Source organism: Curcuma longa, chromosome 1 (assembly GCF_044706935.1).
Source record: "Curcuma longa cultivar G26 ecotype Majalengka, Jawa Barat chromosome 1, ITB_CL_G26_1.1, whole genome shotgun sequence".
NCBI classification, from domain to species: Eukaryota; Viridiplantae; Streptophyta; class Magnoliopsida; order Zingiberales; family Zingiberaceae; genus Curcuma; species Curcuma longa.
Genome location: NC_133861.1, coordinates 19,026,562 through 19,041,274, shown reverse-complemented (window position 1 = coordinate 19,041,274; position 14,713 = coordinate 19,026,562). Strand labels below are relative to the sequence as shown.

Genomic DNA, 14,713 nt, shown 5'->3' with positions numbered 1-14,713 from the left:
AAAGAGGCGCCGAAGCGGTGGTGGGCCGGAAGAGGAGGGGAGGAGAGCTGGGTGAGTCGAGCGAGGAGGGCCAACGGTTCGAAGGTTTCTATTTGATCGAGACTCGAGAGACGCCGTTGGTTTATTCGGTTGATTTTCTTTTCTTTCTTATTTTTTTTATTGTTGGAGTAATTTGCAAATTTTAATACAAGTGTAGAAAATCTCGAAGGTTTTTGCCAGCACGCCATTAATAAAAGATGGCTTTCAGTTGTTTGAGAGCATGGGGCACAGATTATACTCATGAAAACAGTCTTCATGTTAGTTTTGTGGGCTAGCATGGGTGGCAAAGCACACAATAGCATTCTATGTATCAACCATATCATACTCATCGATCATCACATATTTATTTAGTAAACGAAAAACACTAGAGATTGATAAACACGACAACAGAAATATTTGTCAAAGGCATTGTGGGGAAGCAGTTTTCCTCCAAGTAAACAGACACTTGAAACACAAGAAAGACAAGCAGATTTGTTACTTTGAGCTTCACGACAACAACATATCGACAAATATGGATGTGCATCACCTGCTTTCGTTGCTTACTTTGAGAAGAGTTGTTGGCGTCTGAAAATCTTTCCGTTGAAGGTTCTGCTCACTGAGATCCTGCCAGAAACTCATGAGGGTAACTGTTGGGCAAATGAACACTTCCAAGTCCTGCAATATGCACCGTGCAGCATACTCTCGATATACTGAAAAGCAACTACAAGATAAGAAATGTTGTTGAGTGAGGTCGTACCATCTCAGCTACTATTAGTCTCATCGTCTGGAAATATCAAGAGTAGGTCTTGGTTATCTCTGTATACTTGAACTAAAGCTGCAGCTTTATACGCCAAAAAACCAAACATCCCTGGAACTAGCTGTGCATCCAAAGAAGAGAACTGAACAAACAAACTTGTGCAAGTCTGATGGTTTTGGGATTGATCCCTAATGTGTCTTTAGTATGCATCTTCTCAAGGAAGCAGCACAGAAATAGTTGCAAAGTTTGTCTAATCTAGTGGGTCCAGTTGCCGCTTAATTATTAATTAAAATAAAAAAAAATAAAAGTAAAAAAAATAATAAAATAAGTTTGTTATGCAAACCAGGAATCAACTTGAAAGATAGATAGCACTTGAAACCAAAATGCGCAAATACGTTATAAAGTCGAAGAATTACATGTTTGCTACACTGATCAATAATCACTTGCAAAAACATAAATGAAAATATAAACAGATGGGCATTGCTAGTGCATACAAAAATGTATGAAAGGATAGGTCCAACTGAAAAAAAAATATGTCCAAGAAAAGATAACATAGATTCACCAAGCTTTTCCTGATGGTAATATATATATCATGAAGAAAATTTTGTTGGCGGCAGTCCAGAGAAACATAATAATGGGATCATTAGTTCAGTACGATGAATATAATGACACTGTGCTCATCAAGTTTCTGCATTCTACTACACAGTGTGAAAATTTAAGGTTCTTAACATCCATATAGCTGGGCTCATATAGAAAGTGGATCAGAGCTTCAAAAAGATGTGACACAACTGTTCAGTGTAACGTCTGGTCTAATTGTCTTGATAGTTAGCATCAATACCAATGTATCAGAAGACAATGTAACAGTAAGATTGAATGTTTACTTATACAAAAGAAAAAAAGGAAATGAACAATATGAAAATTCACTTCAGTAGAAATCATGAAGAAAATATTCCACTTGTTTAAGAAGCCAAAGAGATCTTTTAAATGACAAAAGATATATACCCAGATATTTTAAATCAGTTAACTTACTAGTGATATACCCTTAGTAAGATAGTGAAAAAATGATAGCCACATTTTGCATCTTGAATGTGCATATTTTCATTCCATGCAAGAGGTCAAAAGGAAAAATGAAAGCAGACATCCAAATTATATTCTAATATCAAGTTAAGCAACTTCTCAAGTAGTACCTGAAAATCAAAATAATCATTGGCAAAATGTTGTGAGAGGACCCATAATCCATATATTGCAGCAGGAATCATGAGCCTGGGTGAAGAAAGTGATATGGTGATTCCACCTATTGTTTTCTCAAACACATTCTCGATGTCCTCACTTCTTATTCCAATTCTGCGGTACATGGCCATTTAAAATTTTCAAAAGAGCTTCAGAAAAAGTAATGGAAATTAACAATCTCAAAAGCATATTCCTCAAAAGCTTACTTCTTTATTTTCTTCTGCAAAAATATTTCAGGAACAGATTCCTTCGACACATTGTCAGTGTGATGATACAAAAGCTGGAGGTACAAACAACTGTTCTAGAAAGAAGGATAAAACTAACATGTAAGCATTAGAGTATCCATACAAGTATGCAAATACAAAACACAAAAGATATTAATGTATAAAGATATTTAACATGTTACTGGACTAGTATAGCTCTTATAAATTGTTTGCGTAATTTTCATAAGGTTTTACAAGTCGGTTTCTTCTACTATTGACAGAAAAAAAAATAGTGGATGGGTAAATAGTTGTAAATCTACCAAAAGGATCACAGAGAGACCATCAATAAGACCAACCTACTGGGAGACTACACAACTAACCTGAAAAGGACTCCCATAGCATAACTGAGAGATGCCTGCACATTGAGAATATAGAATTACTAGACTTATAAGCTCTAACCAAGGTTAAACCATCAAACAAAATAGACAACTGCAACTCAGAAGCTGCTTTCTGGAACAGTCTATGGTCATCACCAAATTAGGTTAGTCCCAACTGGGATCAGCTACAATCTGGAACAGAGTATCAAATGCTAAAACTTAAAGAGGTAGAAAGAAATAATTAGCATCTGGTTGACCAATGTACTATATAATCAATCTGCATAAAATGTCAACAGTTGAAATTATATTTTACAGTAAGCAACAACTCTGCACGTGTATATGTACCCCTTATGTGTTCAAGAATGTCAAACAAAATAATTTTGCATGTATTTCATTCATTTGCACCAGCAATAGACTGACATGCTTTATAATTATCACATCAGTCTCTCATCATTAGATACATTGATATGTTACCGTAGATACAAACATTGTGACTTTTTTTTTGTCTAAATCAGCTTATAGAAGAATAGTACCTCGAAAGAGAGGATGACCAAACAATAAGCACTGCAAGCAACTCCAATCCCAATGGTCAGAAACAGCAGTTCTTGTTTAAGCTGCTCAAGGCCCAAAATTGTAAGTAAAAATTGGAAATTTTAGATGTCACACAAATTGCATATTTACATTATAGTCGTACAAAAACAACAACTACAAGCTGAGTTCAACTACTGGAATTGACTAGACATTAAATTGCAACATGACCATAAAACATATAATTGCTACCCTTGTAATAAATTTAATGCATAAAAACTTACAATAAAATGCTAGTCAGGTATGTTGACTAGAGAAGAAAGGAATCCTACCGCTTCATATTTGAGAAGGTTGAGTTTCTTCCTTGTCTCGCTTTCATTCTGCCAATTCTGTAGTATGATTTATCAAGTTCAGCACTATTCAACGGAAATTATATAAATTGAATTACTCTAAGAGGCCCAAACAATTTTTTGATAGCCTAGATTGATTATATGTATAGTGTAACTTGATCGATCAAACCTTTGCTACTGCTTTCTTGTTAAGTGGTGCAGAATTTTGACCAGAAATCCAATCTCTGGTACTTGTAAGCTTGAGAAACCCACTGTCACTATTAGTCTCTACCACCTAAGTGAAGATAAAGAATGATAAAGCTTCGAAAACATTCAGAAACATCTCACCAGACTAAGTGAAGCAGTCTAGAAAATAAACCATGCAATTCAGCAGTAGCTGGAAATTAAAGAAGATGGCTCACCTGACCATTTTTCAGATTATCTTCTTGCAAGGTATTAGCTTCAACCTCATAAAATTTTGAATTTTCCTTCCTCCATAGCATATCAGAAACCTTCGAAATAAAGTCCCCGTTTAACTGTCTGTCCTTGAGAAACATCCGCATTACATCTTCTCCATGAAGTCCACCTTCTGTGGGATTCCGTCATTTTTCCACATAATTTCCAATGATTTTATTGCTAAATTTATAATTCATTGTTAAAAAAAAATGTGAGGGGGTTATTCCTTTTGATTCAGAATAGAAACAATCAATTTTTTTTCTCGAATTTGAATCAAATAAGGTTATTGAAAGAACAAAAGAAGGTGGAATCAGGAATTCAACAAAAAAAAGGAAGTATAACCAGGAGTTTGTTCACTTTTTCTCTCAATTTCTGATGAACAAGAACCAAAGAGTTATATGAAACCCTTCCGCTCTCGTTGTTGAGAAATGGGAATTAATAGAAAAACAAAGGAAATGGAACCTGGAAGGGAACTTCGTGAAACTGATACTGAAAGAGATCTCTTTGAAACAAGCCGGGGCTGGTGAAATAAGGAGCAGCGTCCGCTTGGAGGAAGAGCAATTGGGGAACTGTTGCCTAGCCCAAGGAAACCAGCTCCGAGGGCAAGCTCCATCAAGCCGCCTTCTCCCCCTCCCACACTTCTACAGAGAACAAAAATTTGAGGTTGCAATCGCAACGGTGGCTCGGATGCGAACACAAATCCACAATATCTATGCTCTCCTAACCACACTGCCAACGGATCTCTCTCGCCTTCCTCCCGAATCAACCAACGATTGCGCAGCCCGTGGATTATGGGCCTGAGACCGAAATAGATGAGTTGGCCTTTTGAAAACATTCATTTTGCCCCATAATTTCTACGTTTTCTCAACATTTTGAAAATTAAACGAAAGATTAACGCAAAAATATGAAATTAACAATAGAGTACCATTTAAACATAAGTATCATTTTAATTTTAGATATTTTATTGCATTATATATTTTATTTCATTATATATGATTATTCTATTAAATCTTAAGCACGTCCTTTAATAAAATATAATTTTAATTTACAATCTACCTGTTTAACAACTATTTTAAATTTAATTATTACAAATATATTAAATTTTATTTATTTTCATACAAGGTGGAATCTGTCATCCAACGGTCCGATACAGTCGATTCTATGATCATCTACGAAAAAGTAAATTGAGAAATTACAGTCGATCACGATGAGCAAAAGATTTAACCCTTGCCTAATTTCATAATATGTCCTGAAAGTTAATTTTATTTACAATATACCTTTTTAGTAAATGTTAAATATAAAGCACGTCCTTTCATAAGATCCCAAACTTATTATGCTGCAATTCAATTTTGATTGCTTTACGTATTTTTTTATCGACAAAAATATGATTTTGGATCATTTTATCAATTGAGAAAAAGGAATTTATATCGGATTATTGTTCGGGTCCGACCAGATCAATCGTTCACGCCTTATCTTTTGCGTTTGATATATTTTGTTTTCCCGTTCTTCCTCGGTCGCCTCCCACCCTCAGATCCCTCCGCCCACTTGATCGTCGCCTCCCATCATTGTGCCTCCTTGCCACCAGTCATCGCCATCTCCAACGGCGAATCACCGCTAGCTTTATCGCGCCCTCGAACTCTCATGATGGTAGAATCAATCGGTGCCTTTAATGCTTAGTTAGGTATGAATGATAGCGTCCCCTATTTTCCATGGTTTTTGTTAACATTCGCGAACCAGATCGATTGTAGAACTAAGTTATCACTACCTAAACTAGTATGGTTGGAGTTATTCCTTAAAGGCGCGTTCCTTGTGGTCAGCAAGATCAGGACTATAAGATCGAGAGTTTCAATTGTTGTATTATATTGGTTGGTAACCCCAGTAAGAGAACATGTTTTTTGGGAGAAAGACTATTTTGTCAATCAAGTTACTGCAGTTGACATATTTAGAACTAAAGATTTTACACAAAATGGTATTGAAAAAAATAACTTGGAACACATTTTCAGAATTGTTTATTAGGGCATGTATGCATGGCTGACTATTTGCAGTCTCCTTTTGGCTAATTGAATCTTTGTGGCCAGTTTGTTTCTATGTCGTAGCGAGTGAAACTTGAAAAATTTTGTTCTTTGAGTAAATTTGACTTCCAAGATTTGTGTTGTATGACGTATCTCTTCCCTACCCATTTGAAGGTTGTGAAAGATGCTGTACATCTTCTATTGTATATCATCTGCGACCGATAATGCAAGCTACAATTCCTTTCCCTTGTTTGCACAGAATTGTAAAGCCCCTGTTTGCTGATGTTGTTCAATGATAATCCACAATAATTCTTGGATTTTCTTTGGTTCTCCTATTTTGTTCCTTGCCATATGGTACTTCATTGAAAATTTATGGTGTGTCTTTCCATCTTGTTACATTGGCGACTTAATTTATCATTCAATTTTCTTTTAATTGCATCTCATTCCCTGCTAATGCTTCCATTTTTTTTCAGTCTGTTTCCTTCAGCTCTTAAACTAAAGCTGCACTAGTTCACATCCAACTTAGGTGTATCAAATGAATCTACAACGGACCACCCTCAAGGCCTACAAATTTGGGATCGTGAACTATTTGAATGCACTTAAACTCCAAGAAAGGCTTTCTGGTGAAAGAAAAGCGGGTGATATTCAGGATACCATCTTATCCCTTCAACACCCACCAACCTACACACTTGGAAAGAGGCGAACGGACCACAATTTATTAGTTACTGAATCTGAACTCCAAGCCATGGGAGCTGAACTTCATTACACAGAAAGAGGGGGTGATATCACATTCCATGGACCAAGGCAAGCTATCATTTATCCTATAATTTCTCTGAGAGCAATTGGATTTGGTGCGAGGAAGTATGTAGAAGGCCTCGAATCAATAATGATAGAAGTAGCATCCCTTTATGGTGTCAATGCACATCCTGGGAAAGCCGGTGAGACAGGGGTGTGGGTTGGTGATAGAAAAATTGGTGCCATCGGTGTTCGGATATCTTCAGGCATCACTTCACATGGATTAGCATTCAACATTGATCCCGATTTGAACTATTTCAAGCACATTGTTCCTTGTGGAATACGAGACAAAGGAATCACATCCTTAAGGAGGGAGGCACATATGCCGTTACCAGCAGATGAAGTGATCCATGATCAGCTTATTCGGTCCTTTGCAAAGACTTTTCATTTCAAAGACATACAGTGGAGTCAAGGTGGATTAATTTCGCCAGTTGATGAAATCAAATAACAAAGAGAGAGTTGGTTAGGTGTTCATATTTCCTTCATTTAATTGACATTTCATTTAAACTGCTAATAACAACAGCATTGTGCTTCTTATACAGGCATCTGGAGGAATTGAATTCTTCACTGAGATACAAACTGTGGGAGAAAAGGTTCTCTTCTTATTTCAGAATTAAACTGGGTTCAAAGGACAAACCTGGTTAGAACCTAAGTGTATGTATTATCCACATTGCTCCTGCATTTGCTCATATTCTTATGTTCCTTTAACGATCCTGACCTAACCAATTGATCGACCATCAGTTGCTTTCCTGCAGTATGAGGTTTGACATTTATCTGAAGAGCCAACTCGAGTGAACAATCAAGTGGAGAAGGTTGGTTATTGCTAGCTAACTAGATGTTGTTTGTAGTTTCTACATCACTGTTGCAAAGGCAGCAAGTCGGTCGGTCAGCTTTGAATTCAAGGTGACGAGGGAACTTTGCGGTCTTTTCTTGAGAGTTATTGAATCAAGAATGCTGATTTCTGAATGATTTGTGTTTTCAAAGAAAGCGTTTAACTGTTTCACAATAATCCCCTGAAGGTTCACCATGAGGTGACGTGATATATCAAAGAAAGGACCAACACTGAAGAGAGTTGAGCAGAGCAATGCTTTTATACATTCATAATCTTTTTTATACATGTTTCTAATAAATTAGATACATTTTTTCTACGTTGATTTTTTGCAATTTAACTAATCCCATTTGCTTCATCAGTAAATTAGTGACCCGAGGCTTTTCTAATTTGATTTTCGATCTGTTTTTTATTACTAAAATGTAAAAGCAAAAGTTCAATTATCCAATTTTTAAAGGGGGAAAAAGTAATCTACCACCACAAAGTAATTGGGCCAATTGGGCCATAAATTCTCATCTACAAGCTCAATTCCGGGCCGTCGTTTATGACTGAATCCGTCACAGATGCCCAATCAGTTGCCCCAATTTAGTTGACCCAGCTAACCGATCAACGCAACTCCGGTTCTCATCTCTTGTTACGTTTGCGACGACCGCCTTCTCCCTCTTCCAGTGCCGTGAGAACGAAGCACCGATCGATTTCTTCCGTCTCTCTGCCTTAGCGATCTATCATGCACGGAGGGCCATCTGGATTTCGTAAGCTTCTCTCTTCGACTCTGTTATTCCACCAACCCTCCATGAGTCCTTTTCCCCTTTGCTACTTGAAACCCTTGTTCAATTTCTTCTTGAGATTGTTTCTTGGATGCAGACAATGCGCCGGTCACGCGAACCCTAGTGGTCTGTAGCGCCATCATTACCGTGACCTCTGGCCTTCGCGGCCGTTCTCGCAGCATCGGGTTGTCGTATCAGGTCCCGATTTCTACTTGTTATTCATCTCCTCTCTCGCTAAAATATGTTTGATTGGGTTATACTCAAACGCATTTCCGGTTCCATCATCAAATTCAAGTGTTTCGCTCTGGAAAATTGGAGCTCTTAGCTCCATTTCTTGAATTTAGGAATTAACGTGGGTAATTGAAGTGTAGGTATTTCGCCATCTGTGTTGTTGGGAAAACGGAACTTCTCTACAAGCTTGATTTTTTTTTTCTTCACAAATGAGAGAGGGATATTGTTTGAGACGGGTTTGGTTTATGTCTCTGAACATGAGATATTTCAGCTCAAGTTGCACAGGTTCCAATGTCTTATAGGTTTGAACTTAATTAAACTAGGTGTATTAAATTATTTTGACCATCTACTCCATAGAGTCACACCTTACCCGGAATCTACATAGTAAAGATTATTTCTTTAAGCTAAATGAAGAAATTTGCAACATAAAACCGTAGTCTATTTTCCACTATGTATGGATTGAGACCACTTTCAACACATCTTTGCTTGTAATCGTATAGTGTTTTGAGTGTCTCTTGCTTCCTTTTGAATCATATATTCCCCCTCTTTTCCAGATGGTAAATATATCTCAGAAAAGCTGTATTATCATTTTGCATCTATTAGTTGAAATTCTTGGTTATATACATCATTTGATTCATGTTCTCTATTTGATATAATTTAACATGATATGCATGATTTTATACTTAATACTTGTTTTTTAGACTAGTTAGAATATTTATCTTGTTTTTTCTGGATGTCACTGTTATGCCATCAGATATCTTTTGTATTCAGGATATTACTAGGAACCATGGTCTTTGGAAGACTGTTCCATCAATATTTACATTTTCATCCTCTCCGGAACTGATAATTGGATTGTATCTGATATATTATTTCAGAGTCTTTGAGAGACAGATAGGTTCTAACAAGTACTCGGTAAGTTGTGACTTTTATGTCTTCTCCAAATAGTAGTTGTTGTTTAGTATCCACTTATACTTATTGAATAGTAGGCAGGTCTATGTTGTCATATTCTTCTTACCAGATCTATTACTTTTGTGCAATATGTATCCATATGTTCTTGTTCAAATTAATGAGTGAATCTAAGTTGATTACAGTTTATCTTTGGGCTTTCTTGCTCACTCTATAATCATTAAAACATGCAGGTTTTTGTTCTGTTCAGTTTAGTAGCTTCAACATTTTCCCAAATCGTGGGTTTGGGTCTCCTAAAAGGTACTGAATACTCAGAACTCAGAAGCTGATGCAAAATTGTATATCCATGTGGATAGGCTAGCTGGACCTCTCGATCATGACGGGCACCTTTCTAATAGACTAACCTTCCATCATTTTGATATCATTGACCTTCTGATCTTATTCAACTGTAGAACTGATACTACTAATCATGATGAGGAATTAACTACAATTTGTATAACAAATAAAAAATATATTGAAAATATTGAATTGTTTGATTGCTAATATACTAAACTGTGTCACCAATTGTGCCAATAACTAATTGAGTTGATTCTTGATTGTTCTTCCTAAAATACGAATAAAGATGACTAATAAGTTAGATGTAATTTTACAATTATGATGTTATATGCGTAAAGGAAGAAATGGTTAGTTTAATCTACATGAAGTTTAGAAATTGAAAAAAAAATAGAAAGAATTTTCTGATAATGAATATAAAATACTAGCAATATCATTGCGTAGACTGATACGATTCCTAAAAGGTCAATATTATGGGACAAACAATCATCTAGTCAGTCGATTTTGAATGGTATCATTACTAGGATTGCACCAATAGCCCACGGATCATGGGATTGTTGAGTAGTAAAATGCTTTGAAGCTTGCATTGACTAGTAAATTATTTTGGGAGCAGTAAGTTTGCTCCATAGTTTCATGTGGTTATGTACAAGCACTTCTTAAGTTGCGTTAACCTTTCCCATTGAATGGGCTGTTGCCCATTATTTCACTTTGTATGACTAGTCAGTTTTAATATGCTATCAAAGCTTTATGTTCTAATTTATAACTAAAATAATGTTTTTGATTAAAAGAAGCCTTCTGTTCTGATCGTGGCACTGTGCCCCTGATTAAGTTGGTCTATGAATTAGCATGAGATGAAAATTGCATAGCTTATTCCCTATTCTAACAAGTAACAATTTAAGATTTTGGAATAAGGGGCAAACTTGTCAGTTTCAATAGATAAAATATCAAGAAAAATAGGATTTGCAAATGTTTTTCATTGACTTGTGGAAAACTTGTGATATAGTTAGTATACAATTACTTGGATGGATAGTAGAAAAGAATGCAGTGTCTACTTATTGTATTCATGTGATACTAAAATGTACCATAGTGTAATTGTAATGAATATGAATTTTTTAAAACTTGTATCTTTAACTTACAAGTAGCTTTGAGTTCTTGTATATATATATATATAGATATAGATATAACCTTTTTGCATCGATATTAGATGAATGTACTAGTTACATTCAAAACAAACTCAATGATATTGTTTGCAAATGTTAGTCTAATTCAATCTACCTAGTCCTTGCAAACCCAGTGCTAACTGATGAGAGTTAAGTTGAATTTATTGGTGATATTCAATATAAACTTCATGGTTTCTAACTTCCTTGATGGTCAACAATGTTTTATGGGTACTGGTGTTAGACGATTAACAGCCAACACATAAAAAGTGAAAGAAGAGGTGAGATTGTGGATAGATATTAGTGAAAAAATAAATATGTGTTTTTTAGATGTTTCCAGTAATAAAATCTAAATATATATATAATATATATATATATATATATATAAAGTTAATTGATAGATATATATAGTTAGGTATATTGAATCAACTAGGGTTGTAGGTGTGTGGTAATGAGAGAATCTTTAATTATTGGTTGTTTGGGTGGATTATGGAAAAATACTTCTATCATTTCAAGCGTTTCAGTTGAAGTTTCTATGGTCTTTGCTTCAATATGTACTTATGCAGCAGTTTTGTATCACATTTTATTTCTTATTTAGTGCTTATTTGCTATTTTTCGCAGATTCTCAAGTTCTTGCATCTGGACCTTATGGTCTTATATTTGCCTCCTTCGTACCTTTTTATTTTGACATCCCTGTTACTTCACGATTCCGTATGCTTGGATTGAACTTCAGTAACAAGTCAGCCATATACTTTGCTGGTTTTCAGGTTTGACTTATTTGTTCTTAACCTCTTCCTCTTTCACATATCTCTAGTTCTGCTGCATCTCAACACATGTCTTTTCTCCAGCTTGTTTTATCTGCCTGGAGAAGGTCATTTATACCAGCCATATGCGGTCTTCTTGCTGGTTTTCTTTTCCGAGCCAATATATTTTGCATCCGCAAACTAAAGGTTATCAGAATTTTTACTTTGGATTGACTTATGTGGATCCACTTGCACTTTGAATTTTCTGCTTCTACATTAGTTAATGTATCTTTTCTCAAATATATGCTCTGTTTATGTTGGACTCAGCTTCTTGGTGCAAAACTAAGTTCCTCAAGTAAGCTGCTAAAAAATTGCAAAGTGTTCAGTCTGGATGGTTAGCATGTGGGATTTCCCATTACTGGGATATGGTTAATATGGGGTGCATATGTGCACATGTGATTGTATGACCTTTAGTATAGATGGAATAAGCTAGGCAAGATTGCATAGCCTCAGTTTCCTACTATTAACCAATGATGTGCAAGTCCTTAGAATTCAGAAGCAGTCATCTTATATTCGGAAACTTGTCATATAGTTTCTGCAAGCACAACAACAAAAGACAGTTGATCAGGTTAAAATAATTGAATGGTTCATCCCTCGGTTGTTAGCTAGCTTTTGTGGGAGGGTATGTGTGAGATACCATTTTTGGGAGTACTTACACTTGTATGTAAACGGAGGATTTACCTTGTTGTATATGATATCCTTTTTGCAAATGAATACAATAAATTACCATTTGCAAAAGAAAATCATGAGTGGAACTGGCTGCAGGTACAATGCTATGTATCTGACAAGCATACTGATTGAATAGAAAAATATTCATTATGGTGGCAATTATGATATCATGATTTACAAAAAGTAAATTATAAATATTAGTATTAAAGGGAATATAAAAAAGAGCATTTCTTGAATTGAAATAGTCAAGGATAAAGGATAGACAAAATCCACCAAGATATGCTAAAGATCAGAAATATTTTTCTGGTTCAAGACCTTGCTTGATAAGGTTTTGGTTAATATTTTATGATATAAGATACTTATCCTTGGTATACTGAAAACCCAAATGTAGAAAAGGATGCAAATGACCTACTCACCTTTTGGCCAAGTGGGCTTAATTAGAAGCTGTTAATTTTGTGTTTTGTTTTTTTAATATTTATCCTCAATCCTTTGCAACTTGCTTTTAATATTCTCTTCTGTACCATTGTTCTCATAATTGGAGGCCGTATCCAAGTACTAGTAATACATTTATGTTTTTTGTGTTTTTTTTTCTTAGAAATAGTGTTATGTGAAAAAGTGTGTTTGGAATAAGCTGATCATGTGAAAAATTTTGGAATAGTCAAATTGTAGGATTATCCAATTTCTCAGCGTGTTTGATGGCAGTCAAACTAGTAATCGTTTTTTCTAATTGTGATTAACTTGGTTGCAGCTAATTCCTATTATAGCTCATTATCAAAATGCATAATTTTTACTTTATCTGTTTGTTGGCAGTTGAACTGATTCAATTTATCTGCCAAGCTACTCATCTATAATAAGATATCTATAGAATTGCCATATTACGGCTAATTCTTTTTCATTCTGATCTCAGTAGCGAAAAAAGAGAAAATCAGGCTTTTGACTAATTGGTGTGTAATTGTAGCATGCATACCACCCAGTGCAAAACAATTATTAAACCAGGTTCAGACTAAACCAGCAACACATTTTACTTAAAAACATTTCTCAGTTAAATATCATCACAAAGTGGGTTAAAATTTATTAAACCTTTAACATTATACAAATTGAGCATAGTAAGGTGCCAGGTTATGTAAAATTCATTCTCCCATAAAGGGTATGGAAACAAGATCCTCTCTTGTCAATATTTGATAGTGGGAAACGATAAGATTATCTACTTCCTCATCTTCTTTGTTTGCTATTATCTAGCATTTTTTGTTCTCTATTATGTTCTGACAGTTTTTTAATCCTGTGCAGTTCCCAAAGAAGTTAACGTCACTATTTTCATGGTTATTTTTCTCTTCTCCAAGTTCATCCCCTTCGAGTGCCAATATCAGAAGAAATGCATATATATCTAGCATAGACCATCGAGTTCAGGCAAGGCTGTCTGCATTCTTTCTTTGGAATATTTTTTTTTGTAAGAAAGGGTAAATCTTTTACCCAAGTGCACCTCATCTAGATGTTTACCAGCTTATATATGTGATTTTGATGCAGCAGAATTATCGTTCAGTGGGAAATTTTATGCCAGAACCACCAGAGTCTTCGATTACGACATTGGTGTCAATGGGCTTTGAGAGCAATGCTGCTAGGCAGGCACTCATTCAGGCTAGAAACGACATAAATGTAGCAACAAACATTCTCCTTGAAGCACAGTCTCGGTGACTCAAAACTCTCGGCGGTCTCTTAGAAAATGTAACATCGAGTTACATGGATGGGATCCTGACCCAGCTTACGACATTTATACAAGAAAAAGAGGAACCAATAGAGTTTCCATTAGTCTTGGCTTTACATCCTTCAACGCCAGCAGATTCTGGTTTCTCTAATTCCTTATCTTTAGCAGTTAGTAGAATTTATCAGTGCTTTACATTGATTTTGTACATTGAGAGGCACCTCCAGATATGTCTGCGTTCCATTCTCTGTAAACATTGAACCATGATGTAAATTCATTGAGGTTTAGAACTCAATCTTTGCTCTTCAAACATTTATATAACGCACTTCTTGCTTCACTAGGTTGTTTTTGATAATAGTCTCGGACTTATTTCTAGCAAATGGATGTTAGATAAATGCATTGTTCTTCATTGAAAAGGAAAGGAAAAAAATGGCTTCAATCAATCATGTTATTTTCTGGCTCTACTATAGTACAATGCGCGCATGAGCCAAAGATCTGGTGCTTGATTGTTTATCATTTGAAGGCTCAATCTGATTGATTTTGTTGCCTGTTTAACAGGGATAAATTAACATGCTAGATTCATTACTCTGTACCTTGCAACGGAGTTGGGGCAG

General features: G+C 35.5%; 3 protein-coding genes across 7 annotated transcripts; 2 read left to right on the top strand and 1 right to left on the bottom strand.

Annotated features, from left to right (window-relative positions):
• Positions 1-361: 361 nt before the first annotated feature.
• Positions 362-4,563, bottom strand: LOC141839013 (uncharacterized). Of its 4 annotated transcripts, none has more exons than XM_074726661.1 (10): positions 4,361-4,563; positions 3,865-4,031; positions 3,633-3,737; positions 3,446-3,502; positions 3,119-3,199; positions 2,589-2,623; positions 2,212-2,301; positions 1,963-2,119; positions 776-896; positions 362-693 (listed from the first exon to the last, which is right to left on the bottom strand). In XM_074726661.1, exons 1-9 carry the CDS (start codon positions 4,509-4,511, stop codon positions 780-782), a joined length of 960 nt encoding a protein of 319 aa, XP_074582762.1. In that variant the 5' UTR covers positions 4,512-4,563; the 3' UTR covers positions 362-693; positions 776-779. The 4 variants fall into 4 exon arrangements, with proteins under 4 accessions (XP_074582762.1, XP_074582768.1, XP_074582777.1 ...); XM_074726667.1 differs by having other exon boundaries at positions 362-642; XM_074726676.1 differs by lacking the exon at positions 776-896 and having other exon boundaries at positions 362-739.
• An 859-nt stretch (positions 4,564-5,422) lies between these two features.
• LOC141847986 (octanoyltransferase LIP2, mitochondrial-like) lies at positions 5,423-7,838 on the top strand. The gene is made up of 4 exons (XM_074736098.1): positions 5,423-5,579; positions 6,384-7,167; positions 7,248-7,359; positions 7,447-7,838. The coding sequence occupies exon 2, from the start codon at positions 6,446-6,448 to the stop codon at positions 7,151-7,153; it is 708 nt and encodes a 235-aa protein (XP_074592199.1). The 5' UTR covers positions 5,423-5,579; positions 6,384-6,445; the 3' UTR covers positions 7,154-7,167; positions 7,248-7,359; positions 7,447-7,838.
• Positions 7,839-8,157: 319 nt separating this feature from the next.
• On the top strand, positions 8,158-14,436 carry LOC141834793 (rhomboid-like protein 20). 2 transcript variants are annotated; one of them, XM_074722172.1, is made up of 8 exons: positions 8,158-8,286; positions 8,399-8,499; positions 9,304-9,444; positions 9,672-9,738; positions 11,550-11,695; positions 11,777-11,878; positions 13,688-13,807; positions 13,928-14,436. In XM_074722172.1, the coding sequence occupies exons 1-8, from the start codon at positions 8,262-8,264 to the stop codon at positions 14,090-14,092; spliced, it is 867 nt and encodes a 288-aa protein (XP_074578273.1). In that variant the 5' UTR covers positions 8,158-8,261; the 3' UTR covers positions 14,093-14,436. The 2 variants fall into 2 exon arrangements, with proteins under 2 accessions (XP_074578273.1, XP_074578267.1); XM_074722166.1 differs by having other exon boundaries at positions 13,925-14,436.
• Positions 14,437-14,713: the final 277 nt, after the last annotated feature.

What these genes read in the sequence shown, in the direction of transcription:
- LOC141847986 (XM_074736098.1), top strand. Translation starts at nt 6,446, where the DNA reads ATGAATCTACAACGGACCACCCTCAAGGCCTACAAATTTGGGATCGTG.
- LOC141834793 (XM_074722166.1), top strand. Translation starts at nt 8,262, where the DNA reads ATGCACGGAGGGCCATCTGGATTTC. An exon ending in TAGGTTCTAACAAGTACTCG is followed by an intron (nt 9,445 to 9,671) that starts GTAAGTTGTGAC and finishes TAAAACATGCAG; the next exon opens with GTTTTTGTTCTGTTCAGTTT. An exon ending in GGGTTTGGGTCTCCTAAAAG is followed by an intron (nt 9,739 to 11,549) that starts GTACTGAATACT and finishes TATTTTTCGCAG; the next exon opens with ATTCTCAAGTTCTTGCATCT.
- LOC141839013 (XM_074726661.1), bottom strand. Translation starts at nt 4,511, where the DNA reads ATGGAGCTTGCCCTCGGAGCTGGTTTCCTTGGGCTAGGCAACAGTTCC. An exon ending in ATAATCTGAAAAATGGTCAG is followed by an intron (nt 3,738 to 3,864) that starts GTGAGCCATCTT and finishes ATCTTCACTTAG; the next exon opens with GTGGTAGAGACTAATAGTGA. An exon ending in TGGTCATCCTCTCTTTCGAG is followed by an intron (nt 2,624 to 3,118) that starts GTACTATTCTTC and finishes CTCAATGTGCAG; the next exon opens with GCATCTCTCAGTTATGCTAT.